This window comes from Chroicocephalus ridibundus, chromosome 7 (assembly GCF_963924245.1).
Source record: "Chroicocephalus ridibundus chromosome 7, bChrRid1.1, whole genome shotgun sequence".
NCBI classification, from domain to species: domain Eukaryota; kingdom Metazoa; phylum Chordata; class Aves; order Charadriiformes; family Laridae; genus Chroicocephalus; species Chroicocephalus ridibundus.
Window position 1 is genome coordinate 53,546,778 of NC_086290.1, and position 24,617 is coordinate 53,571,394.

The window sequence follows — 24,617 nt, forward strand, 5'->3', positions numbered from 1 at the left end:
AGAATACAGAGGCTCCCGCCTCCAGGCCAGGGTTAGAAGCGGAGAGAAGATACAATTTCACACAGAATGGCTGACCTGGGATTTTCCAGAGATTTTTCCAAGCCTGTGATGTGCTGCTACAGGATACACACATGTAGCCCCCCACACAGATGCATATATTAAATTACTCTTCAATTATACCACATATTTTTCCCTCCCACTCACACACACCTGAAGAATAGCACAGCCCACGCACTCGATGTCCACTGGCAAGGCTGAATGCACACAACCACATTGACGTGACCAGTGCCTGGCAGCTGTAGGATGTTTAGCATAAAAGCCAGAGCTGGAGATGAGCCCCATACCATGGTCAGGGCAGAGGAGTTTGCTTTGCCAGCAGCTGTGCTTCAGAGTGGAAAGCAGTGCTGAATACATCTGCCCCTCCTCTGCAGAGCTTTATCTGCTCTAACAGAGCTGAAGGCAAGTCAGAATAGAGCACATCAGCTAAGCATTTTTCTCAGGAGAGACCTAAACACATTCTCCAGCCTCATACCACAGTGCGCTTTTCTCAGCATGACTGAACAAAAACAAGCAATGTCATGCTCTTTTGCCTCTTGTTACTCAGCATACGCTTTCTGTTCTCCACCATTCCCTGAGCAGCATCTGCAAAGAGAGACGGAAAACAAAACACAGCCTAGAGATCCATCATATCCCAAAACAGTCTTCAGATAGATTATTCCCTAAAATATTTACAGGAGCATTTTCTTTTGGCAGCATTGGGTATCTGCTGCTCCTTCTGATGTAAACTGGCATTGCAGGTGGCTTTGCACCTTTGCCTCTGAAAAGAGCCTGGTGTGGTTTGACACAACCACCTCGGAGAAGGAAACATGAATGACATGGGACTGCAGGCCACAGTCTGCTAGGGCAGAAACAGGAGCGCTAGCAGGACTGGAGGGAAAGGAATACCTTGCATGGCCACAGGAACAATGCCTGAGAAATGGCACCAGTATCTGCAAAGGATGAAACATTCTCCCTCTTATCGCTGTACAGGACAAGAAGTACGGTAGAATCAGCCTAATCAGAAACACTAAGATAGCAAAACCACGCCAGCCAGGGGAGTAATTTCTATGGGCTGTGGTGAAACACCCGTCTCTTGCAGTCAGCCTCTACTGCATTCTCTCTCAAAAATACTCCAGTTCGCACCTACCTCACTGAGCCAACCCCTTCCCGTTCTCCGCTCCTCTCAACAAGCTAACAAAGGGCAGAGGCAGACAGTCTCTTGCAGTGAGAGAGCAAGAGAAATTCACAGCTCTTGGCCCTGCTGCAAGTACACTGCATACAGAATAAAGAGAAAGCACAAGTACTTAGTGTTACAGAAGGAAAACTTACCACTCCAAGATTCTGCTTTTTACTTGAATTAAGAATTAAAAGGGAGCTCTTATCGATACTCTACGACCTGCTTTAAAAACCCTCCACCTGTTTGTTCCTTTCCTATGATGGAGGAAGTCATGTGAAACAAAACCTCATTAAATCTGAGTCCACCTGGCTGCCCTTGGCACAGAAGCTAAGGGGCGCGCTGCAAGGAAGGAGCGTGGCTCTGCAGCAAGCCAACCCTTTGCATGGGGCCAGGAGCATTTTGGAGGATGCATAACTGAACACATCTCTGCCTCCAGCTCTGTTGTGGCACTGCTTCTGCTGTCTCTACAATAAGACTTGGACTCTGCAGCCAGAGAACAAGGCACCTGAAAACATGACTTCAGTTTATGAGGGAGACATCTTCCAGTGGGCTCTGAGACAAGGGAACAGCAGCACGGTCACGCTGCTGACTTGGCCCCACATCCCTGCAGAGTGACCACAAGACAGCAAAGTGAGCAGGACAGTCCCCACTTGGCCTGGAGGATGAAGGTGGGCTGCAGCTGGCTGGGCTGCAGCATGTTCCCCAGGCACAGGCTGGGTAGAGGTGAGCACCCTTCCCTGCCACCCCACCAAGCCACACAGCTGCAGATCCTGCGGCAGGCACACCTTTCCCAAAGCAGCAGCTGAACAGCAGTGGGAGGCATTTCTAGGTGTACTCCTGGATCCATGTTCCAACAACCAGCACATTCGGTACCAACTACAACTGGTGGCCGGGATGGCAGAAGGTTGCCATGTCAGCGTGTCCCAGAGCTAGCCCTGGCTGACAACTGTACACAGCCACAGCCCTTTAACACGACACGCTTCAAAGAATTTCAGGCTCTTCTGTCAAAGAAGGTCAGTTTTCTCAGCAAAATAACACGAACATCACGTATCTGTACCTTAATAACAGAGCACAGTCATGGCAGGTCATACCAAAGGTCCAATGAGCACAGTAGCTGCTATCTGACCAGCCCCAAGAGCAGATGCTTAAAGAGTAAAAAAACAGAGCACAACACGGCAATACTTTTCCAGAATACCCTCCCAGCCTCCAGAGATCATGCACTCCCTGAGCCTGACTGTAGCTCTGTATTAAACACCCTTAACATTTTTCTGTCCCAAATTTAACAGCTTGCTTTTTCAGCTCATGTACTCTTTCAGCATCATCTCTCTACATCATATCCCTTCCCCACTCCTCCACCTCAAAGACATTTTGACTTTACCTTGACTATGTCAAAGTTAAAACTGAAGGGTCTTGTTGACATTGAGGTAGTCACTGCAGCAGAAAACACCTCCTCATGGCAGCGAAAGCACAGCCTGCACGCGCCCTCCTGCAGCTGGGCTGATTACAGGTGCCCATGAAGCATGAATTCCTCGGAGCCCTGCAAATACAAAAATGTCCTATACAGGCCCGTAAGGAGCTCTCCAGTCAGCTTTCATTTGCCTGGTTATTTCAGTCAAGCAGCTCGTGTCTATATTAATTTGTTTTTATAGGAAATTAATTAGGCAATTTTTTTTTTAAATACTTCATTTAAAAAATAAAAATTAAACAGTTGGCCAGAGACGAGTTCCCAATTCCCAAGCCGAGCTGTGCCGGTGTAATTAACTCGCCTGCTTTGAGGGCGTCACCTCCCCCAGGACTCCCAGCTTGCACCAGGTACCGTGCTGGCCTGTTTTTCCTTTTAGCTGTTGCTCCCTCAAAGAGGCAGTGTAATTACTCTCTGCTCAGCACACCAGACCCCATTATCCCTGGGAAACCTTAGCAACTAAGTGAGTGTTTGCTCTTGTTGCTATGACAGAGGATAAATGACTAGCGGAGACAGATAAGGTTAACCCAGCCTCTGCCTCCCTCCCACCACAGGCCAGTCTCTTTTCCTCCCAGGTACTAGTCCTGCAGCAGGGAGACAAGTGTGAGCAGGCAGGGAAAGACCATTTAGTCCAGACACAAGTCTTCCCCTCATGTTTTAAAGATCCTACTGCCACAGTTGCACTTCAAAGCACACAACTGTTTTAAGGTGACAGAATAACCCTTGGGGCGGTGGAAGCATGGCAGAAGACACACACTTGACTTTGAAGATATGGCCAAGTCTCAAAGCATGGGAAGGGGAATAACTGCCAGTACAAGTGCTGGCCTGAATCAGGGCTTTATAAAAGTTTTTCTCACACACAAACCACTTTGAACCGCCCCTTCACACCTACATCTAGCAGTTTCTCAGCCCCTCCAGTGGTAAAGGAGCCTGCTGTAAGCATTACATTCTATAGGGCTAAGCAGGCAGGAAGCACAAGCACAGTGGAGCCAAGTGATCCTCATCACCTTCCTGCTCCTTGCTCTCAGGAAGGGAGAGGGCTGTGCTGGCGCACAGGGGCACGGCTGAGAAATGGCCTTTTGCAATTTCTTACTGCGACAAATCCCCACAACAGCGCAAACCCTTAGCAGCAGATGGAGAGTCAAGCGACACAAGGAATCCAATATGATCAGACTTGACTTGCATCGCTGCAGCTTGGGCCAACAGGGACAAGGAAAACACAACATCCAAATAAACACCATAAAGCCTTGGCAAGCTTTGGGACAACAACTTAAGAACCCAATCAGACGGACTTTCTCCAGTCTGTCTCACCATGAAAACTCAATCTAAGCAGTAGCAGTCCCAGCAAAATAGGGAAATCCTCATTCAGAGACATGTATTTGGATTTGGTTGGCCCAGCTCAAAGTAAATACAACCCGGACACAGCAAGTAAGAGGTGTCATTATCACATAAAGGCAAGTCGGAAAAGGAGCAAGTGAGGGTGACATTTGGGGGGAAAACAAAGAAGGTTCCCAGGCACCAGAGCTGCTTCCCAATCCTAGCAGCAGTAGCAAGAAGCCTAACTGCGATTAAGATGGAGCTTGTTAAAGAGCTTATAAAATACAATGCCCTGGCGGTCCATGCCAGCCCTACAAGTGGGAAGATAAAATCAGCTCTACAGGAAAACCAACATACGGTACCAACAATCCTATATTAATGAGAGACGGTTATTAGCGTGGCCACTTGATACATGGTAAGCTGTAATAACCAGTTTTTGCCCAAGCAAAGCAGTCTTCCAGCTCCCCAGCACCCTACGATGCTGGCAAGGAAAGCCAGCACTGTTCCACCTGCCAAGGTGTATCTTTATTTATCAGACTTTGGCCCTATTTCCTTCTGATCCCCAGCCAGGCAGGTGCGTTGTGCAAAGTGAATAATTCATGAAGACAGCAGGCTCTTTTCTGACTCACATTCTGGGGCAGGTTGATCTGGCATAGGCCTAGGAGAAGCAAATTAGCATCTAAATGGCCAATTAGAGAGACTCATTTTACTATTCTGATATGCTAAAAAGCTCAGGAGGCCTTCTGTGGCTGGAGGTTGGCAGGGTGGAATCAGCACCTCCCAGCCCTCCAGAGAATCATCAAGTTTCTTAGAAAGAATTGGACTTAGCAGGGAAGTACTGAGCACAGGCCAGGGTTTGTCAAGGAATCCCTTGCAGAAGAACCTCATGCCAGCCTATTCCGTAGGTAACCTCAAGTGAACCAGGAAAAGCACGGTTCACAGCCAGTGCAGGAATTCTGCTGAGCAGCCTGACTCCAGGCCTTGCTAAAAATTAGCTAGCCAGCACAGCTCTGAGCCATAGGCCTGCCATCACATCTAGAAGATGAAATACCCTTTCTCAGCATCCTTAAGCTACAGCATTGGTTTTAGGCATTCTAGGAAGCCTCTGAACAACACACAAGCACGGCTAGCAGTAACTCCAAGCCCTTTATCACTCTGAACGTTGTTGGTACGTGCAAAAAGAAAGCCAGGGACTTTAACCAGTTCCTGGGGAGTACCTGACCCAAGCTGCAGCAGACTAAAAAACCTGGGGGTGGGCACAGCATGTCATTCTTACTTGCATATACAATAGCACCCATCACCCCGTGTCAGAGTGCCCAAAAGAACCACAACAACCTCTGTAAGATGCACATGGCAGCTCCCACCACACAATATGCACAAGCCCAACAGCTCTAAGAAGCACACCTGGGCTGATAATTTTTTTGATGGAGCACATCACTTTCAACCTCCCACTTCTCACTTGTTTCCCCCCACACCTCTGTCACCTGCACTCAGTTACCTTCAGGAGGCTGAATTCCACCTAAATTCATCCACCTGCAGTTCACCTCGCTGTGTTTCTGGCCTGCTTTCAGCAGCATTTTAGATAAGACTCTTCCACCAGTGCAGCTCCGGCTCTGAGTGCCCCAGGCCCCCCCAAAAGCTGTTCCCCTGTCCCAGCTCTCCAGGGGAAGGGGCCGCACCCCATGGGCCCGGGACTCAGCCGTTTCCCTGCAGGTGCACGGGCAGCCAGCACGTACCAACACCTAAAGCCCTGCTTGAGACTCCGCACGAAGCGCCCGTGCGCCCTCCCGGCAGAGCGCTGCGGGCTGACGACGGCCCGCTCCCCCCGGCGCGGCGTCCCCCCCGCGCACCCACCTGTCCTCCGGCCCGGCCCCGCTCTCGCACCCGGCACAACTCTCGGCCGCCTCCGCCACGGGCCACGCTGGGACGAGCCGCCTCCCGCCCCGGGACAACGCGGAAACGGAGCGCACCTGCGCCGCCACCGCCGCCTCCTCCAGCCCCGGCGGCGCCGCCCGCGCCCCGCTCCGCGCCCTCCGCCCCACCGGCGCCCCCCGCGGGGCCGGGCACCCCCTGGCGGCGCCGCGCCGCACCCGCCCCGCCGGCCGCCACCAAGGCGCGTCCCGGAGCGCAGGGGCGCGGCCGCCCGGTAGGGCCGGGACCGGCCGGCCGCGCCTGGGAACCCCACGGCAGAATAAAAACACAGTGAAAAAAATCCAAAACTAGAAACCAGGAAAGCCGGTAGCGAAAAAAAAAAACCCACCACCACACAAAAAAAACCAAACCAAAACAAAAAAACCGCAAAACTTCAAAACAAAAAGACCCCAAAATAAACCAAACCAAAACACAAACCCACCCAAACAAAATAAACCCCCTAAAAACAAAAAAAAAAACCAAGAAAACCCAACCAAACCAAAACACAAACCAATGCTAAAACACAAACCGACCAAACACCTCTTCAAAAAAAAAAAACAAAGCCCAAAGCAACAAAAACCCCCAAACTCAAAACCCTGAAGCAAAAAAAACAACCTCAAGAAACAACAACAAAAATATCACAGCATAAACCAACCCCACCACAAAAAAGAATTTTGCAGGGAAAAAATAAAGTTGAGAACAAGAGCACCCCATGGCAAAGCAAGGTGACCTGCTGGGCCTGGGACAACCGCGGGGAGCTCGAAACTTTGAAAAATTAGGGGCCCAAACCTGCAGAGCAATCCCAATAACAGACACCAGCTCCAGAAGGTTGCCTGGGATCAGCAGAAAATATTTGGTATTGCTTTTTTTACAGTAAAGCTATTCTTGCCATGGGACTGCTGTGGACAGTCCTGTAAATGGTCTCCCCACGTCAGTAGAAGCTTAGTCTGCAGGAAGCATTCCAAAGCAGGTACCACTTGAACCCAACATGGACCCAACGTGTCTTGCTCTGCATTTTGCAGAGCCGGACAAATGCTAATTACTGTCCCATGCAGCAGAAGGAGGGTGGGGAGGGGGAGCAAAGCACTTTCTGAAGCGAGAGCCTGGGATCGTACCGCAAGTCAAGAGTAAAATCACAGGAAAACAATAATTCTTTTGCACTAAGAAATTAGGGCTCATTACTGTCTAAACGTCCAGTGGATGCAGTGAGTAAATTTGCCATGTGACAGGAAGGGAGGGAGAGAAACAGAAAGAAGGAAAAGAGCAAGTAAGAGAAAATAAACTCTCGGTCTGTGCTTTTACTGCCTCTTCAGAGCCTGCGCTTGAGAAACCGTGCGGCCCTGCAAGCCCCATCATTTCCATACATCCACAAGACCTCACAGGATAAGCTTAGGGACCCTAAGCCACCTTTTACCTAAATCGAGTTAAGTCTGAGTATATATTTTGCTTTTTGGTTTAGGCAAGCGTTGAAAAATACATCAGAGGAAGCAGTGTTTGCATTAATACAGAGCCTGTATTTCTGTGGAAGAAAGCACTTGAAGATGACATTTCGCACCAGGGTAGCCCTCCACACAGTCAATAATATAAATAAATTAAACACGCGGTTTAGCCAACTTCAGGAAAAAGATAAATTACCTTATTTAACCAGCTGTGCTGGCAGGAGCAATAGGCACAGTAAACGACACGTATCTCAGAGCCTGTATCCACTCTGCTGTTGATTTGCTTGTTGGGTTCCCCACAGAACTACAGACGCTTTGGAATCCGACTGCAAGGCAAGGCCTTGGTAGCTGGAAGTCACAGAGAATAAATATGACATAACATTAAAAATTTAAAAAGGCTAAATATGAGTTTTATCTTGATAGCATGAAGTCAATTTTTAATACACTCGTTTCTCAGAAAGCAGGCACTTCCAATTCCACCCAAAGAACCCTTCAAAATCTCTCTTTTATCGATGATGGGTTTCACTGAATTATTCACCAGATCACAGCTGCCAGAGATTTTAAATATACACATGACAAGGACTGTAACGGATAGCAACCTTCTCCTGCAGGCCCATCAGCGATGCTGACAGTTGCTCCGCAGATGCCCCGAGCTGATCCAGTCTCTTCCAGCTCAGCACATAATTGCACGCCGGGGAGCAGCCTTTCCGTGTCACCCTCGGACAGGCAGGTTTCTCAAGAAATGGAAAATAAAGGCCACCATTTTCGGAGAGATGTTAAACTCGTGGGCAGGAAGGTATCCTCCAGAAGAACTACAGCTGCTTAAAAGCAGCCCTATCGTACAGCAAAACAATCCTCATTGTAATAATCCTGGAGTGCTACAGGAAATGATTCCCAGTTTGGACGCTGGACCGGTAAAGGAGGGGTCTGGGCTCCAGTGCTCAGCCGCGTCCTGCCAGGCAATCAGAGCCGAGGCGTTGCACTGCTGGTCGGCTTTCCACACTTTGGCTGTCGTTTCTGGTTAGATCACAGGTTCCTGCAGGTAAGGATTCTCATCATCTGGCCATTCAGCATTTGACACAAGAATTCGAGGTGGGAAATTTGTGTTTTAATACACAAATAATAATAAGAGTATTAATTATGAGCAATTTTAATCACATAGAATAACCAAAGTTCAAACTGGCTGGCTGCCTATCTCAGAAAGACCATTTCCCAGGGACACAGGCTGACGACTGGCAAGGAGCTGCCACAGCCAGAGATGTTTGGCGCTCCCTTCCCATTGCCCTGACCACTCCAGCTCGGTCCAGCCGCTTTACAATTCACAGCAAGAAAGCCAGGATTTTTCTCCAAGCTGTTACTCTGATTGCAATCCTCTGCTATTTGCTCCTCAGTAATTCCATTTGTGTTTGTCCCTGTAATTATTATTCCTCAATGAAAAGGTCAATGATTCAGTTCCTAATCTGAACAAAAAAAATCTTGCCTACAGAGAACACCTAATCAAGAATATATAAGACCAAGGAAACATTTAAAGAATACTAATGCTTCAAGCAAATTAAGCTGCTTTTTTCACCTGTTTTAAAGACAAACTCCCCATTCTGATCCCCCACTCTTTTTGCTCACACGAACAAGTCTCAGGTCTAATTCTGTTTTCCTTGCTCCAGGTAAGCCTGCAGCATCAACTATAACATTTCACAAGAAGACTTCCTTAGTACCCCAGTGCAGTAGGTCTATACGCAGTTTTCAGTGTATCTATGGAACCAGGAAATGATGCACATTTTGGACTAAGCTGGTTCCACAGGGAAATCCAGAGAAATTTCTCAGTGTAGTTGCATTTAAAGTCAAAAGTGCACCAAGAACCTCCCCCCAGCCAAATACAAGCCATTTGAGTTAGAACCCAGCAGCCGTGGGTTATATATTTAAGGTCTGGGCATTTCTTTGATGTCCTAATAAAAATACACATATACGCTACAACTGTGAAGATCCACTTTCTGACACCAGCTTAGGCTGGACTTTGAATTTAAGGCTTGCAAGTTTCCTCCCTCGTATCACCAGATTTATATAATTGCTTATAGAAGTACTCATTTTTCCAATCAGGATACAAAGCACATTCACAAATCTCCTCTCAGATGCACCTGCCTGTTGCATTACCGGATTTTAATACTGAATGTGTGGTCATCATAACACCCCTGTCTCACCAAAACAAACAAGTACAGCGGTACCTTTACTTCATTTTAGACTCAAGCTAAAATTAAAGAGGACAGTAGGAATATTCAAGCAAATTGAAAGACAAATCTAACAGCCCTTACACATATAGATTAGATCTACTGCTTGAACGCAATTACCCTTCCTGGCAAAGGTTTACAAATTGGACTTCTATTTTCTGAAATCATGATATGTTTATTTTAAAAATATATATGCCTCTAAGACACAGTAAAACCTTCGGAGGATTGTGGAAAGTTTGCTCTTAGTATTTTTACTGTGAAGTGCGCGTAGAACACCCACTAAGCCTGGCTGCACTGGGCACAGCAGATTTTGAGACTTTCAGTACAAAAAGGAAAGGGGAACAAAGAGAAAAGTGACAGAAAGCAGTAAGAGGGCAAGGGATTTGCCTGGGGACGATGTAGAAAATTACCCACTGCTGGGGAGCACCCCAGCACCCAGCATCCTCCTGGCCAACTGCAGCAGCAGAAGGGGCAGGTTAACCAGGCGAATGTTGGTCCTACCCAACCTGGTACTCCAGGAAGGAGCTGTCAGAAGATGATTTTATTTGTATATAGCTCAAGCCAGCCACTATCACTGGGCTCTAATTTTGGCTAGCAAGTCAGGTTTTATCATAATAAAATTAACTACAACCACCACTAGCTACAAGTAATCCCCTTCCTTCAGCTGTTCTCCCAAAATATTATACTCACTTTCCAGTCTGGATGAATTATTTACATCCCATCACTGCTGTGCCTGTTTTCCTTGCCTTTTTGCCCTGTGTCACCATCCCTTTCATCCACACGCAGGCTTTGGAGACCTGCTGGCTGCTGTACAGCATTAGTAATAACCATCACTGCGAAACCCCTGCTGTTGACACTTTGAAATCAGACCATTAGCGGCAGTCGGAGAAGTGCTGCCTGCAGCCCCAGGATCCGTCGTGGGAGCAGCCTCCCGGGAGCCTGATTTCATCACAACCTGTCTGAATGCAACCATGAGCGTCTGCCAAATTTCACATCTAAATAGATCAGAAAGAGAGGAGGAAAGAGGCAGGCAGGGAGGGGGAGAAAGCAACGAAACCGGGATTAAACCTCCACTTTATTTGCAGGGAGAGAAGGACAAATAAGCAGAGCCTTGCTTCAGCGACTGTTGCTAGAGTTCCCACAAACGCTTTGTGTCCAGGCTCACCTCCAAATGAGATCTACTCGTCTCCCTCATGTGTGGGGCTGTTACAACGCTCACCACGACGACGCAGCAGCAAGGGCAGGAGATCTGAGCATTGCCCTGGCCCAAAAACACTCAGGAGAGCTATTGCTACCTCAGAAGCTGTTTTCATGTGTACCTTCGCTGATCTGATGTGGGAGAGGGTGGAGGGAAGGGAAGGGAGAAGGGAGTTTCCTTCAACACCTTCATTTACAGAGCTGAGGTACGGAGAAGGGGTGAGAAGGACCCCGATAGCTGGTCTCCCTGCGATGGGTTCGGGTTTGATTTTCCCCTCTGCAGCAGCACTGTGCTGCAAACCCCACAGCCCTGCAATACCTCACCTGCTGCCAGGGCTGTCCTGCCTCGGACAAGCCAATACTTTGTGGTGTGGCCATATTACCTTGGGCAAGCCCCAGTACTTACACGTGGAGAGGGAGGAAACCTGTGCTGGACGGGGCTGTTCACACAGAGCAATGGCCCTGGGCCCCTGGCCAAGCAGGCAGGCTCAGGCTTGTCCCTGCGCCGTGGCTGCCCTGGAGACCTCGCTGATGGGCGGTCGCTGAGGGGAAAAGGAAGGGGAAAGGCAGTGGTGTGATGGAAGGGAAGGTGCTGAGGGGAAGGGAGGTGAAGGGGGAAGGTGAGGTGGAAGAGAAGGTGCTGAGGGGAAATGGGGGGCGGAGGGGGAAGAACTGGGGGGAGGAGAGACTAAGGGCGAGACCTGAGGCGAGATGGAGGGGGAAAGCCCTGAAGGGAAGAGATATGAAGGGCAAAACCTGAGGGGAGATGGAACGGGAAGGAGCTGAGGGGAGTGGGGATGGAGGGGGAAGGCGCTAAGGGGTAGAGCCGAGGGGAAATGGAGGGGGAAGGCGCTGAGGGGAGCGGAGGTGGAGGGGGAAGGTGCTGAGGGGTAGAGCCAAGGGGAGATGGAGGGGGAAGACACTGAGGGGAAGAGCCAAGGGGAGATGGAGGGGGAAGGCGCTGAGGGGAGCAGAGATGGAGGGGGAAGGCGCTGAGGGGAAGAGCCGAGGGGAGATGGAGAGGGAAGGCACTGAGGGGAAAAGCCGAGGGGAGATGGAGGGAGAAGGTGCTGAGGGGAAGAGCCGAGGGGAGATGGAGGGAGAAGGTGCTGAGGGGAGCTGGAAGTGCAAAACCTTGAGGAGAGCTGGAAGGGGAAGGTGTTGAGGGGAAATGAGGTGCTGAGGAAAGGAGAGATGGAGGGGGAAAGCATTGAGGGGAGTGAAGATGGAGAGGGGTCACAGACAAGGAGGGAGGCTGGGCCAGGGCTTCTCCTCACCTTCCCTTGCTCCCTGACAGGGTCGAAGGTGGCTGTGGGGGGCCATGCCAGGCCCCGCAGGCAGGAGAGCGGCACGGGCAGGCGGCGAGGGGCGAGGAGCTGCCTGCGCCCCCCTCCACCACAGGCCCCTGGCACGAAGATACCAGTGAGAAAGAAGCAGCAGCTGCCACACCAGAGTGCCACCACCACTGTGCGGGCAGGTGAGCTGGGCTGACCACCACAGCGGGTGTGGGCAAAGGCCACCATCCCCCATGAAGCCACCATGCTCCCCACAGCTGTCCCTAAGACACCCCATGCAGGGCCCGGGGGAAGGAAAGGGACATGGCTGGTAGGTGACCAGGGCTCAACATCACACGTTTGTGCAATTGACGCTGCACAGACGCGAAGGGATGCCCAGGTGGAGCCTGTGTACCAGCAGGAAGGCAGCTCGGATTCACCTGTCAATGTCAGCCAGAGGACGCGGTGCTCGGCTCTCCCTCCATCCTGCCATGGAGAGGAAAAAAAACAACCTTCTCTAGGAAATCATCCATGGCACTTTAGAACCTTTCACTGAACCTGTAGCCTGTTTATATATATCGTTTCATATATAGCTACAAATCTATCCAAAAAAAGAAAACGATTGAGTACATGTAACTACACAGCACAAGCAGTAGGAGGCATAAGACATCTGTCAAGAAGTAGGACATTTCATAAACTGCCTAAGATTTGGGATGTTGTAAATATTTAGTGGTTTTCTTTTGGTGAGCTACACTATAGTAGTTTAAATATTCGCCGTTCCATGGGAATGAGTCACGGCACTGATCTAACTTCCCATCAGTGGGGTTGAGCTGCTGTTACAGCTACGGAAAGGGGAGGTTAATTTCAAAAAAATCTTCCATGTAAAGGAATAGCTGTTCACTTCCAGTATCTTAGTACAAAAGGTGCCTGAATGTTTCCAGAAATTGTACTATTAAAAAAAAAAAGTAATCACATTGATTGCTGTATTAATGGATAACAGCTAAAAAAAAAAAAATCCCCAACAACTAAGAATCAATTTCCTGCCTAAATTGAGTTATGCAAGCACAGTGAACTTAATGCCAGTGTAGAAGTGCTATTAATGCATTAACAGCCTCAATAAATACATTTTACAGGTGTGAGAATTGTTATGTTAGCCAGTCAGATATATATTTCCCACTTACAAATAAGATTTTTAGGCCATTAATATTTTCTTCTAGATTTGTTTTCTTATTAATGAGCGCATAAGGCACAACAAATGCTTGTCTCATCATCCTCTTTGCGAAATAAACAAGAAAGCTCCAGAGGCAACGTATGCATTTTTGCTAACAGCATTTATAATTTTAACAGATAAACACCACCACAAAACCAGAGAGCAGCAGGGCCGCTCCCCTCCATCACTTGAAATCCCAAGTCCTGGGAGGAACCCTGACTCAGCCCAATACAAAACAGAAGGGAATCAGAAGGATACAGAAATAAACAAGGTTGTGGTATCAACTTCCATAATTTTGGAATCTAGTCAAACAGATCGAGGTCTTTCTGCTCTGCTTAACGAAAGCCTTCGATGGGATGGGATTCTTGAAGATCCTGCAGCAGAGGAAGAAAGGCTGCGTATCTATAAGATGAACAGAAGGAAACGTTACGAATTGTATATCCAGCAACATTTGCCTGCTGAGCCATGCCCAACTGTCAGGCATTCCCCATTACTCCATCACAGGGCGCCATGCACCAGCAGCGATCACACAGTACGTAAAGGAGATTGCTGCAGTTGTTTTCCGGAGGAGCAAGCGTGAACCAGTCCCAAATGCTGAATGAGCGAGCACAGTCTCTGAGCTGCAACCAGTGGTGACACCCAAAATCTCTCCACAAGTTCTGTAGCTTAGTACGTGTTACTCACTGTCATATCTGTGTGGAGAACAGGACATTTTTATTTTAAAAACAAACCAACATGCTAGTTAAAATGTGGATGCAACTCAGACTGCTTCAGCAATTAAAAGCGCTCCTTTCCATACTGACTGTTTGTCCTGGAATATCCCTAGTTATTGCTATTAGTTTATTTCAAAGTAATACTCACTGAATTACACCTGAGCTTTTCAGGTGTTCACATTGTGAATTGCTGGTCCTGAAACAAGCAAGAGCAACCCTTGCGGCAGATGGGGAAACTGAATGTGGGCAGATGAATGACTGGATGCCTTCTTTGGAGGCTAAAATGATTTGCAGGCACACAAACTTACCTCGTACTTGGAACTGAGTGAGCTACAAAATCGGGATTGGAATCCAGCCCTCATCTCCTGGCTTGTGATCTTATTGTTAGGTAGGGTATTTTATTTTGTTATAAATATTCGTTATGTCAGACCCTCAGATTTGCCATTCTGGAGAAGCACAGCATATCTACAAGCAATAAGGAGCACATCTATAACAACGGGGATATCCTTGTCATGGTATGTACTAACTAGAAGCCCATTTGGCCAATATGAATTAAAAATCACGTCAAGCAGTACTTGTACTGCTTGTACTCCCCCACTTCACCTTCTCATAGTAAAGGAACATCTTTCACACAGAGTGTTACTACAATATTAAAGGAAAACAGCCCAGGCCACACTGAAGAAGTATTTGGAAGTTAGACGGCACATCTGAAAGTTAAGTTTTTCCTGAAGCCCTCCTGAAAGATACTGTTCTGATTTTTAAAGCTTTTTCTTCGTGGCTTTTCAAATGGATTGTCTTTTATACAACAATTGATGCTTATATATGGCTTTTCTCCTGTTTTAAGGAGAAAACTCTAAACACTGCATGATATTCAAACACTTGCGCAAACTTTTGCAGGAGCAGCGGCATGCTTTAGAATAGCTTCAGAGCTCCCTAGATTCCAATAATGTCATTACATGCAAATCTAGAGCTTTTGCAAGCAGATAACCAGATGAACAATAAAAAGTAAGCAAAAAATCCCATTACGAATTAATTAACTGATGTTCAATTGCATCCATTACTACTCTGCCAGAGATACTAACAAAATCAGCACGCCTGCAAATTCGGAAAGGTTTGAAGAACAGATTAAGCATCTAGAAAAACACTATAGTATTTCTCTCAAAACAATAGTTTTTATAAAGTTTAATGCATAGCACGTTCTAGTCTTATTTTATGCCGTATTTACTAAAGCAGCATTTGAGCATCTACATTTTTAACAAAAATTTAAAAGAAAATCCTGTCTGGTTAAATACTTGTGATATTTGAAAAGCGTTAAGTGCTTCACTTGCAGGATATCCTGAAATCCATACCAGAAACCTTCTGTAAAAGTAAAACTATACCACATGAAAGACTAAAATACATACAGGAGAGGATTTTCAGCTGTCTTCAAGGCACTTTGTTGAGTGTCTTACAAAACTGATAAACCCACAAGATTTGGTGTTTGTTTTTTTTTTTAAATACACAGTATTATATAGAGAACGCCTTCCTAGAATATGTAAACAACAGCAACACATGGTATAACAGAAAGAAGAGGGGAGCTAGGATTGGCAGGATATATTATGAATTTATTACTAAGTAAATACCATAATAAACACTGAAAAGCTTTGAGTGAAAAATAAAGAGTCTTTCCTATATGATGGTTTTCTGATCCTTTATTACCAATAAAGTAAAATACAAACTGAAAATTAGAAGGGGGATGGGAAACGTCACAGACATCAGAACACTTGCACAGAGCTAATCAGAGCTTTGCAAATGTTGGAACATAAATAATTTAAAAGGTATCTCTACCAATTAAAATATTTTTAAGAGGTACATAATTAAGTTTGTTTGCTTTATAAAAATCAAGTGCTTTATCCTAAAACCATAGTGTAAGGGTCGTTTCATTTCTAAGCAGGGACAATTAATGATTACAACTTAAAATAATCTTCTTTTAGATCTCCTGCAAATGAATTCATTGGAAGAGCATTGTCGGAGCAATCCAGGGTCCGTGTTCTTCCAGCGTCCTGTGTCCAACAGTGGCCAGCACCAGATGTTTCAGGAGCAAGGTACATAAAACTGTGAAGCGAGCAATGACACAATGGCTTTCCCAAGGAAGAGTTCTGTCCATTTGAAACCCCACACACTTAGGGGCCGAGTTGCATCTTCTGTCACACAAGTATATCTTGGGGCAACGTTTAGGGGAGAATCGCAACATGTTTTTAAGACACATCTCCTGAATACTGTAGTCTGAAACCAGCATGTTTAATGAAAAGACCGCACCGCTCTTAACTCTGGAGCAAAGCCTACCTGACTGGCATCCCCTGTCACCCTGGGACTGTTTTAGGATCTGACTTTCCGAGGCAACTACCAAAGATTAAGGATGTTCTGTTTTGAGCTAATAAATACGTAAAAAAACAAAACAACAAAAAACCCCAACCACACAAACTCAGGCCTTCCTTCCCGCTGCATTTTTAGTCTCCCAAATCATTTCAGTTCACACTAGAGTACACTCTCACACCGTTCCTCACACTTGCACAAACACGCCTAAGTACAGCTCAAGAACTGGCTCCCAGTTTCTAACTCACCACTGACAAAATTCACCCTTGGGGCTATGTGAAGTCCTCTTTAAAAGCGGGTTCGGGGCTGATGTTGCACCAGGAGGTGATCCACACCTCAGAGGAGTTTTGGAATACATGGAAAAGCCGTGTCCAGCTAAGTCAAGTTTACCAAGCGTTTCTGAGTTGCTACACCACACTAGCCACCAACGTAAGCCACGGTCCTAAAAGCAGATGCTCCCCACACTACACTGCTCTCTGTCAATATTAAAAAAACCAAACCATTTGGGTAAAGCAAGAAACCTCTCCATCTTATTTTCATCAAAGCGCCTGATAAACTAATGCATGTACCATCCAGATGGACTTCCATAGTATCCGAAGTTATTCCCTTTGGTCCACAAACTCATCATGCACTTGGGACGGGAGGGGTTATTCATCAGCCTACAGACAGGCCAATGCTACCCCATCGCAGTGACATCCTGAATACCAAAGTCCAGAGACCTTTGCAATGAGAAGCTCAATGGGGAAGCGGAGCTACAGCTGTGGATTTTGCCATGCAATAGAAATTTGCCCATCCTTTGCTACCATCCACCTCTTCACACACACCCCCCCAGCAGCATCTCACACCCGAACTCAGCATTTCCTTCTCCATTCTAGGTCCCTGCATACGTGGCTCATTTTCTGAAACTTTCCTAGTTACAACTCCCTTAGTGCAGACAGTACATCGGTAAAAACTAGGCACTGGTGTTTTTCCACCACCACACTGTCAAGACCTGACTTTCCAACAATACATGGATAATTTTGGCCTGATACTCTCCATACAAGTCCTACTACATGCACAGAAATGCTAGTGTGTGTTACACAGACTATAGCGCTGCAGAAGTCATTATAAGTACAGAAGATGCATCGCGCCGTTCATCTAGAAAACTTGAATTACCTGAGCCTTTCTCTACTGCTTGGAGCTGCAAAAACAGTTAATCTCCTGCTCTACTCAGAATTCCTCTTCTTTCCAACTTACACCTTCAAACTAGACATGAATGCCATAGGACAACATTTTTGTGTTCTGCTAAATGCAGAATTCCAATTTTTTCCTCTCTTAGCTTTTTCCAGCAATTTCCAGGAGATGGTTCTTCTAGAGAAAACAGTCTTGAGGTCTAAACTGAAACGAACGACAGCTCTGGCTATCTGTAACCAAAAGGCCTGGTAGATTCTCTGCAAGAGAGAAAACTGCCCTTATTTTTGCACATCACCCCAAAGCATCAAATGGATTTCCACCTGCCAGGTGCTATTCTGCATTCTTTCTTACCTGCCAATTTTTTCTCTGGGAAAATACTTCCCTTATTTTCATCTGATTACTGCACTGCAGGGAAGGGGAAGGAACTCATGAATTTAAAAGGCAAAGAAACAAGTTCCTTACTGTTACGTTCCCACAGAAAACTGCATTCAGGCCATTCTGATGCTTAAAGCAGGAATTAAGAGCTGAGAAAGAGGTGGCGACAGGTAAGGTTCCCTTAACCTGACCCGAAAGTTAGGGTCTGTACCCACTTTAGCTAGTGGAGAGTTAGCACAGTACGTTAGATGGGACTGGGATGGATCAGAGCAAGAGAGACAGCCGTCAGTCAGCAACCATCCAGGACACAGTCATTCCCAAGGTACTCCGACGTTTCCAGCTCTATGCTGGAGAGGAACCGCCGCACGGTTTTACGACAGTTGTAATCCAGCGTGGTGGTGTACACAGTCTTGGCGTGCTTCGGGTAGACGATGGTGGTGCTGGTGAAACGCTGGGGCTTGTTGCGGGGCTCTAAGTGGACCTCTGATTTGTAATTGCGCCACGTGCAGTTTGGGACACAGATGACCGTCTGACTGCAAGAGGAAACGCTTAAACCCACTGGCATATAGATGTCGTCGATGAAGTGCTTCTCCGAGTCATATTTAACTGAGGACGTGTACCTGAAATACAGGAGAGACACGCGTGAGCTCTGCTCTGGAATAGCAGGCTGCATTTTCTGCAAAGCAGAGCCGTCGGGTACCGGGGTGGCTCCTCAGCCCTGCACCTGCCACCTCAACACAGCAACTGCCACATCACACAAACACTGTCTGCTGGCGTCTTACCCACTCATTTATGGGAAGAGGAAAATCCTTACATTAGCAGCACACCCGGCACTGCCACGGTTTTGTCCAGCTGCCAGCACTACCAAACATCTTCTCAATCTTCCAGTCCATTGTTTTAAGCCTGTCCTCCGTGAACGTAAGAACCTCCTTCAAACACCAGTGCCTAAACCCAGGGGCCTAGATCTACATTTAGGCTTTGCACATAAGCATCCTAATTCCTCAGAGTGCCAAGTCCATGGAAGCACGCGTTACTTTCTCAGTTCTCCTCTGCCAAGAGTCACACGGGAGTCCTCTGCTATCGCTCCCAGCACGGGGCACTCCCTGAAGGCAAACTTCTGAAGAGTCAACTGGCAGGAAAACACTACAATTTGCACATCAAACGCTGCTGGCAAGAAAATCCTCCGTGTCTGGTTTGCGAAAGTTTTCATCTCCTTCACATTGCAACAACTCCGTGTTATCTTTTCCGTGGTTCTAACGGCCTTCAATTCCAGCCACAGCGCAGGCTCCTTCCCCATACCAGGCCATCAACTCTTTCTACCCTCCCCTGCGTTAGGCTTCCGTTTGATTTTATCGGTCTACTTCTGCTTGCACAGTAATCAGCTGGGAGCCTTCGTTTCCCATTACTGCAAATCCTGATGTTCAGAGCAGTAATTCACAGGCTGCGAAGTGATGCAGCCCATTAAAAGAAAATAATTATGTACTCTCTGAATACTAACTTTTCTTTTAGTTCACACAACCAGCCACAGCTGATAAGATAGAAAGTGCTTCTTATAAAACCATGAAGTTACGAGAGCAAAATTTCTTTCCCCTAATAAAAGTCCTAGAAAGATGGTGGCTTTGAAGATCTTCCCTCACGATTACCTTCTGGTTAATCAGCTGGAAGTCAACATTTTGCAGCACTGCAATGCAGTAAAAGCAGGAGAGTAAAATACAGGAAAGTCTTCCTGGAAAAAAACCATATGGGATTAAAAGAGGCTGAACACTCCTTCAAGCCTGTACTAATGTCCAGGTCCAGGAATGTACAGCTGCGTGGAACAATAGCTCTGCAAATAAATTAACTTGACTCACAGGCACTGATAAGGCCTAACTACTCCTTTACATGCTAACTCTTTCAAAACTAGATGACTGTAACACAATATTTACCTTATTTCCTTCGGTGGTAAAGGGTCGAACTCAACTCCTTCACCAAAGGATAAAGGACACAATCTTGGAGGGCAGCTGGAGAGAACAGGGCTGGGGGAGAACACAGAATTCTGAAAAAAATGCAAAAATAATCCTTTTTATGTTACAATTCAGTATATTCTCAAGAAAACACGTTTATTTAGCCCTTGGTACAGAGCTGTCGAGATTCACATTTACGTGCAAGAGGATCTGTTAGTCCAAGACATGCCTATGGGTGCAACCTGCAGGTCTGACTTGACGCTGGTCTACAGCATCCAAGATGAGGCGAGATGTACTTTTTGAAGACAAAGTCCTAACTCCGGGAGCTTACTTCAGAGGAGCCACTGTGGGAAACGAGATAAATTACAGCCCCTGGGTGCAGCGCAGCTTTCTGCAGCGTGAACTAGAGTCCCTTTGCTGTTTGAGCTCACATCCAATTATGGCTAACGCTGTGTGAGTGTATGGGAGTGTTCTCCTTGCTGGAGTCATCAGAAATGCCTGCGGGCAGATCACAGCAGGAAATTATTGCAGGGCATCTCACCATGAGCAACCTCCTTGTTCCACAGCTACGCAGTGGCTACTATTTGAAGGCTTTAAATCCAGCCTGGCTAATTCATGAGCGACCTATTGGGAAGGATTATCTCACTCCCACTGAGCGGCGATCCACAGAGTATCCCCGTGCTCCTCTCCTGCATGGGCAGCGCCATGAGCCGACACCAGCCCGGCAACATCCCACAGCCAGAAGGAAACCAAAGTGGCCCAGAAGGGAAGAAACCCACTTGTGTTTGTGAAGCCACCTCTGCACATGTGCTTCACAACCCAGGGGCGAGGGGGCTGGGAGCATCTCTCCTGTTCAACACATGGTTCTCCTATGGTCTTTTCCAATTTCACGGCATCCCTATAGAAAAGGGATCTTTCCTCCAGATCTGCAGTTTCCAAAGTATTTGTGCCAACAGCTCAGCGCCAACATTCAAAAATCATTTTGTGAAAAACTAGCGTATCTCTACCTGATACTACTGAAACCATAGTTTAATATACAAACTTCCTACTCTTGGTCACTCTCCGGAATAACAACAGTTCATTTTCCACGTGGATTTTCAAAGACACGCTGCAATGCCATCCCAACCCCTACCTGGGGCAGGAGAGACAGGGGCTTCCCTTGCCTCAGCAAGAGCTGATCCCAAAGCCGAAGGCTATTTAAAAGCACCGCCGGCTCCCCTGACCCAACATGGCCCTGGCTGCAGACATCCCGGTTCCCCAGTGGGCTCCCTCCCGGTGTGGGCACGTTAGGGGATACGACAGCAGCAGCAGAGCTCGGTGGAAGGCAGGGAAACGGGAGTCAGCCGTTTCCAGCCTGTCCCCACGCCGGCTGCCCCGGTGCCAGCCCCCCCAATAACCCCAGCGCCACCGGGCCGGTTTTCCACCCTCCCTTCCTCAAAGGATGCTGCGGGGCCTGGAGGGCGGCCGGGGCGGAAAGCCTAAGGAGAAGCAGCCCCCCGGCCGTCCCCGGGCGAAACATCACGGCAGGGTCCGAAGGGCAGCGGCTTCTCCGCTCCGGGGCGCGGGGCCCAGCCCCCGCCGCAGCGGGACCGAGCCCGGGAGCAGCGGCAGAGCGGCGGCGGGTGCCCGGGGCTGCCGCTCCCGCGCCCCTCCCCAGCCCCGGGCGGAGGGTCCCGCCGGTCCCGCCGCGCTGCGGGGCAGCGACGCCGCAGGAGGGGGTGGCAGGGGCGGCCGGTGCCGGTACTCACCGCGGCGGCGGGCGCGGACGGGTCGGACTCCGGCAGCCCGTTGGCGGCGGCGGCGGCGCGGTCGGGGCTGCCGGAGGCGAGGAGCCAGGGCGGGGGGGCGGGCCCGGGGCTGGGGGGCAGCCCGGAGTCGGGGCTGTCGAGCCCCGCGTCGCCCCGCTTCCTCATGTCCGGGAGGTCGGGCACCTCCCGCAGGCTGAGCCGACCCACCATGGCGGAGCCGCCCTGCCCCGGACCCGCCGCCGCTCCGCGCCCTGCGCCGCCTGCGACCGGGCGGCGGCGGGAGGGGCGGGGCCGCAGGGGCGAGGCCATGGCAGGGGGCGGGGGCTGCTCCGCGACGCTCGCGGGGCCCCATCCCGTATCCCACCGGTGCTCCCGTCGTCCCGGTGCAGCCCGGCCTCTCGGTGTCGCATCCCCGTAGCCCTGGGCCGAGTCCCTGCCCGGCCGCTGCGCCCTCGCTCCGTCCCCAGCCAAACCAGGACCCAACAGGTTGCCCCAAACGTGGCCCTAGTCCAACCTACAGGCTGCGCACCATCCTAATGCGCTCCCTGCTCCCATGCCAGGCATGGGAATGTTTTGGGGTTGGATGTTTTTCATAGAATCATAAAATGGTTTGGGTTGGAAGCGACCTTAAAGATCATCTAGATCCAACCCCCTGCCCTGGGCAGGAACACCTCCCACCAGACCAGGTTGCTCCAAGTCCATCCAGCCTGGCCTTGGACACCTCCAGGGATGGGGCACCCACAGCTTCTCTTTTGCTGAGGCCAGGCCTGACCCCGCTGTCTGACCAGGCACTGCTGGTGGGCGAGGGACGGTTTAGGGCTGGGACAGGCTGCGGTGGTTCATGCCATCACAGGTACAGGGCAGCTGTGACCAGAGCAGGGCAGCATGGTGCTCGCTGGACCACTGGGGCAGGACTGGGACAAGAGCGGGGACCTAATTCCACTGGGAAACTGGGGAGGACAGAGGGGGATGCTGTTCCTTTCGTGTTTCAGCCACCCTCTCCCATTGCTCAGTCTCAGCAGCTGCTGCCCCGCTTTCTCTGAGGGCAGCTCACAGCCAAAACAGGGGCCTCATTTAGGCTGCAAAGCAGGAGCTCCTACACACAGGTTTCACTCACCCCCGGGAACCTAACGGCACCCTTCAAAACTCACGGTTTTCCCCCCAGGCTGCTCTTTCTCAACTCCCTCCCCCAAGGATTTGGACTCAGGCAGCAGCGCTGCCACCCTTAATTGCATCTTTTCAAGCAAAGCTGCCAAAGCCGAAACAAGAAATCAGAGGGAAAAGGTCTTTCTAGCACTATAGGAGACCGAGGGAACGTTTTTTGGAAAATCCTAATGAAATAATTGCGCCGTGTCATCAGATTCAGTGGGGGAATACTCTTGTGGAGGGAAAGCAACTGCCTGCAGCCGGCCAAAGTCAACACTCCCCTGTGCAGTAACAAGCAGTCTGGCCTGACGGGCCCAGCACAAGTGAACCCAAACCCCTGAAAAGAATTCCTTCCCTGCCCCAAAATTAAAAGCAGAGCAGAGCTTTCAGCCGTAGGCGTCTGTGGTTTGCAGCTATGCGGTGCTGGGAACTCCGGAGACTTCCTCAAGGAATTTACATTCCTTTGAAGAAATACTATGAGGCTGTTTGTCTTTGCTGAAAAATGCAGATGGAAAGAAAAAGAACATTAAAAATTTTGATTGAAATCTTTGGGGTCTGAGGAAATGTGCTGGACAGGTGTTTTCTTCCTTTTGATTTAAATGCATCCCAAAAAAAAGAGATTCTGGTCTCTGCAAGCAATGGGAAAGCTGATCGCTCCTTGCTCCAAAATCTCCCATAAAAGCCCTTTATGAAATTAGACGCCTCAGAAGGCGCTGGAGCAGTTTCCAGATGAACGTGATCATTATTTCAGAGCTGCCGTGCAGCTCCTGGGCTAAAAACCATGCTGCCAACAATCGAGTTAGTGCAATTTAGAAGGTGGGGACCTGTGGCACCTCCCAGCAGCCACCTCCGAGGGCTGCGGGTGTCCCCACGGCCGCTCCCGTGGGGATCGGGATCTGAGTGCGAGGGATCTCAGTGCCTGGGGATCCCTGCAGAGCTGCAGCCGCCTGTGCCTGGATTGGGCTGCACGGGCTTCTGGAAATCTTGCTGCTCTTTCTGTACTAGCAAAAAATCTCCCACACTGACCTGGCTTGACACAAATGGCAATATTTTTGTGCCCTTCCAGGTTCTTGTTTCTGGGCTTGGCAGGTGAAATGGAAGTGTCTGAGCAGCCGAGGGGGCTCCGCAGCCTGCCCTGCCCTGCACCGGGCTCAGACCCCAGGATCTCCCGCAGTGCCAACATCCAGAGCTGCAAAGGACAAAAGGGAAGTGTTTAACCAGAATTTTAACGACTTGATAATGAAAATACTATTGATACCCGCTGTAGACAGGGGATCTTTTAGGCATGTGTCCTGCTTTTAAGGCATGTGTCCTCTTGGAAAGCCTGTTTCTTTTTAAGCCTCTCAATCTGTGCAATCCCTGATGGCACTGGAAATCTTTGCTCCTGCCTGTACATCACAGCCTGTTTGTCCATGTTATTTACTTTTTAACTGCCCGTGCACAGCCGAGACAGAGCAGATACGAGTATCTTATCAAGGTCCTCCTTCCATAAAGGACTTTCCACTGGGGCTGGGTGTGCTCGGCTTAATCAGCAACCGAACAATAGTCACATTGACGCGGTGCGGGGGGCTGTCGCTGTGCACAGGGGGAAGCAAATCAGAAGGATCCCGTGTTATTTGATAACAATGGAAAATTATTTCCAAATGGTGGGAAATGCCAGGCTGCTCCGCACGGTGCAGACGACAAGCCCGCTGGGCACCGGGGTTGCGCTCACAGTGACACTTCCAAGAGGTGGGATTGACGGGACCCCTGAGAGTGGTTTGAGCAGCTCGGCTGCAGGGATGAATGCCAACGGCACACCGCTGAAGTTGCTGATCGACTTTTACAGCCCTGCTGCTGTGGCCCTCACAAACTGCCGACCCACAAGCCAAGGTTTTCCCAGGGCTTCAGGAAGCTCCATGTGCTGCAAGCAGCAA

At 49.0% G+C, this 24,617-nt stretch overlaps 4 protein-coding genes across 8 annotated transcripts in view; 2 read left to right on the plus strand and 2 right to left on the minus strand.

The window, feature by feature from the left end:
• Window positions 1–8,003, minus strand: part of RPH3AL (rabphilin 3A like (without C2 domains)) — a 44,770-nt gene extending 36,767 nt beyond the window's left edge. For 2 of the 5 annotated variants that reach the window (XM_063341531.1, XM_063341528.1), the window contains exons 1-2: window positions 5,850–6,018; window positions 2,595–2,753 (exon numbers count right to left, since the gene is read on the minus strand). The gene's annotated coding sequence lies outside the window, so the exon portion shown is untranslated. Of the gene's footprint in view, window positions 1–2,594; window positions 2,754–5,849; window positions 6,019–7,541; window positions 7,694–7,944 lie in introns of those variants that run through there. The other 3 variants (XM_063341532.1, XM_063341530.1, XM_063341529.1) reach the window with 2 other exon arrangements.
• Window positions 8,004–11,341: 3,338 nt separating this feature from the next.
• On the plus strand, window positions 11,342–13,849 carry LIAT1 (ligand of ATE1). The gene is made up of 3 exons (XM_063341374.1): window positions 11,342–11,384; window positions 12,062–12,241; window positions 13,386–13,849. The coding sequence occupies exons 1-3, from the start codon at window positions 11,342–11,344 to the stop codon at window positions 13,826–13,828; spliced, it is 666 nt and encodes a 221-aa protein (XP_063197444.1). The 3' UTR covers window positions 13,829–13,849.
• A 1,759-nt stretch (window positions 13,850–15,608) lies between these two features.
• Window positions 15,609–21,833, minus strand: RFLNB (refilin B). The gene is made up of 3 exons (XM_063341259.1): window positions 21,556–21,833; window positions 19,790–19,899; window positions 15,609–18,484 (listed from the first exon to the last, which is right to left on the minus strand). Exons 1-3 carry the CDS (start codon window positions 21,763–21,765, stop codon window positions 18,154–18,156), a joined length of 651 nt encoding a protein of 216 aa, XP_063197329.1. The 5' UTR covers window positions 21,766–21,833; the 3' UTR covers window positions 15,609–18,153.
• The window catches only part of LOC134518437 (multidrug and toxin extrusion protein 2-like), a 167,011-nt gene continuing 163,997 nt past the window's right edge, over window positions 21,604–24,617 (plus strand). The window contains exon 1 of the mRNA XM_063341246.1: window positions 21,604–21,611. The gene's annotated coding sequence lies outside the window, so the exon portion shown is untranslated. The remainder of the gene's footprint in view (window positions 21,612–24,617) is intronic.

What these genes read in the sequence shown, in the direction of transcription:
- RFLNB (XM_063341259.1), bottom strand. Translation starts at nt 21,765, where the DNA reads ATGGTGGGTCGGCTCAGCCTGCGGGAGGTGCCCGACCTCCCGGACATG. An exon ending in CGTCCGCGCCCGCCGCCGCG is followed by an intron (nt 19,900 to 21,555) that starts GTGAGTACCGGC and finishes CATTTTTTTCAG; the next exon opens with AATTCTGTGTTCTCCCCCAG. An exon ending in TTACCACCGAAGGAAATAAG is followed by an intron (nt 18,485 to 19,789) that starts GTAAATATTGTG and finishes CCTGTATTTCAG; the next exon opens with GTACACGTCCTCAGTTAAAT.
- LIAT1 (XM_063341374.1), top strand. Translation starts at nt 11,342, where the DNA reads ATGGAAGGGAAGGTGCTGAGGGGAAGGGAGGTGAAGGGGGAAG. An exon ending in AAGGGAGGTGAAGGGGGAAG is followed by an intron (nt 11,385 to 12,061) that starts GTGAGGTGGAAG and finishes GCTCCCTGACAG; the next exon opens with GGTCGAAGGTGGCTGTGGGG. An exon ending in CACCACCACTGTGCGGGCAG is followed by an intron (nt 12,242 to 13,385) that starts GTGAGCTGGGCT and finishes TAATTTTAACAG; the next exon opens with ATAAACACCACCACAAAACC.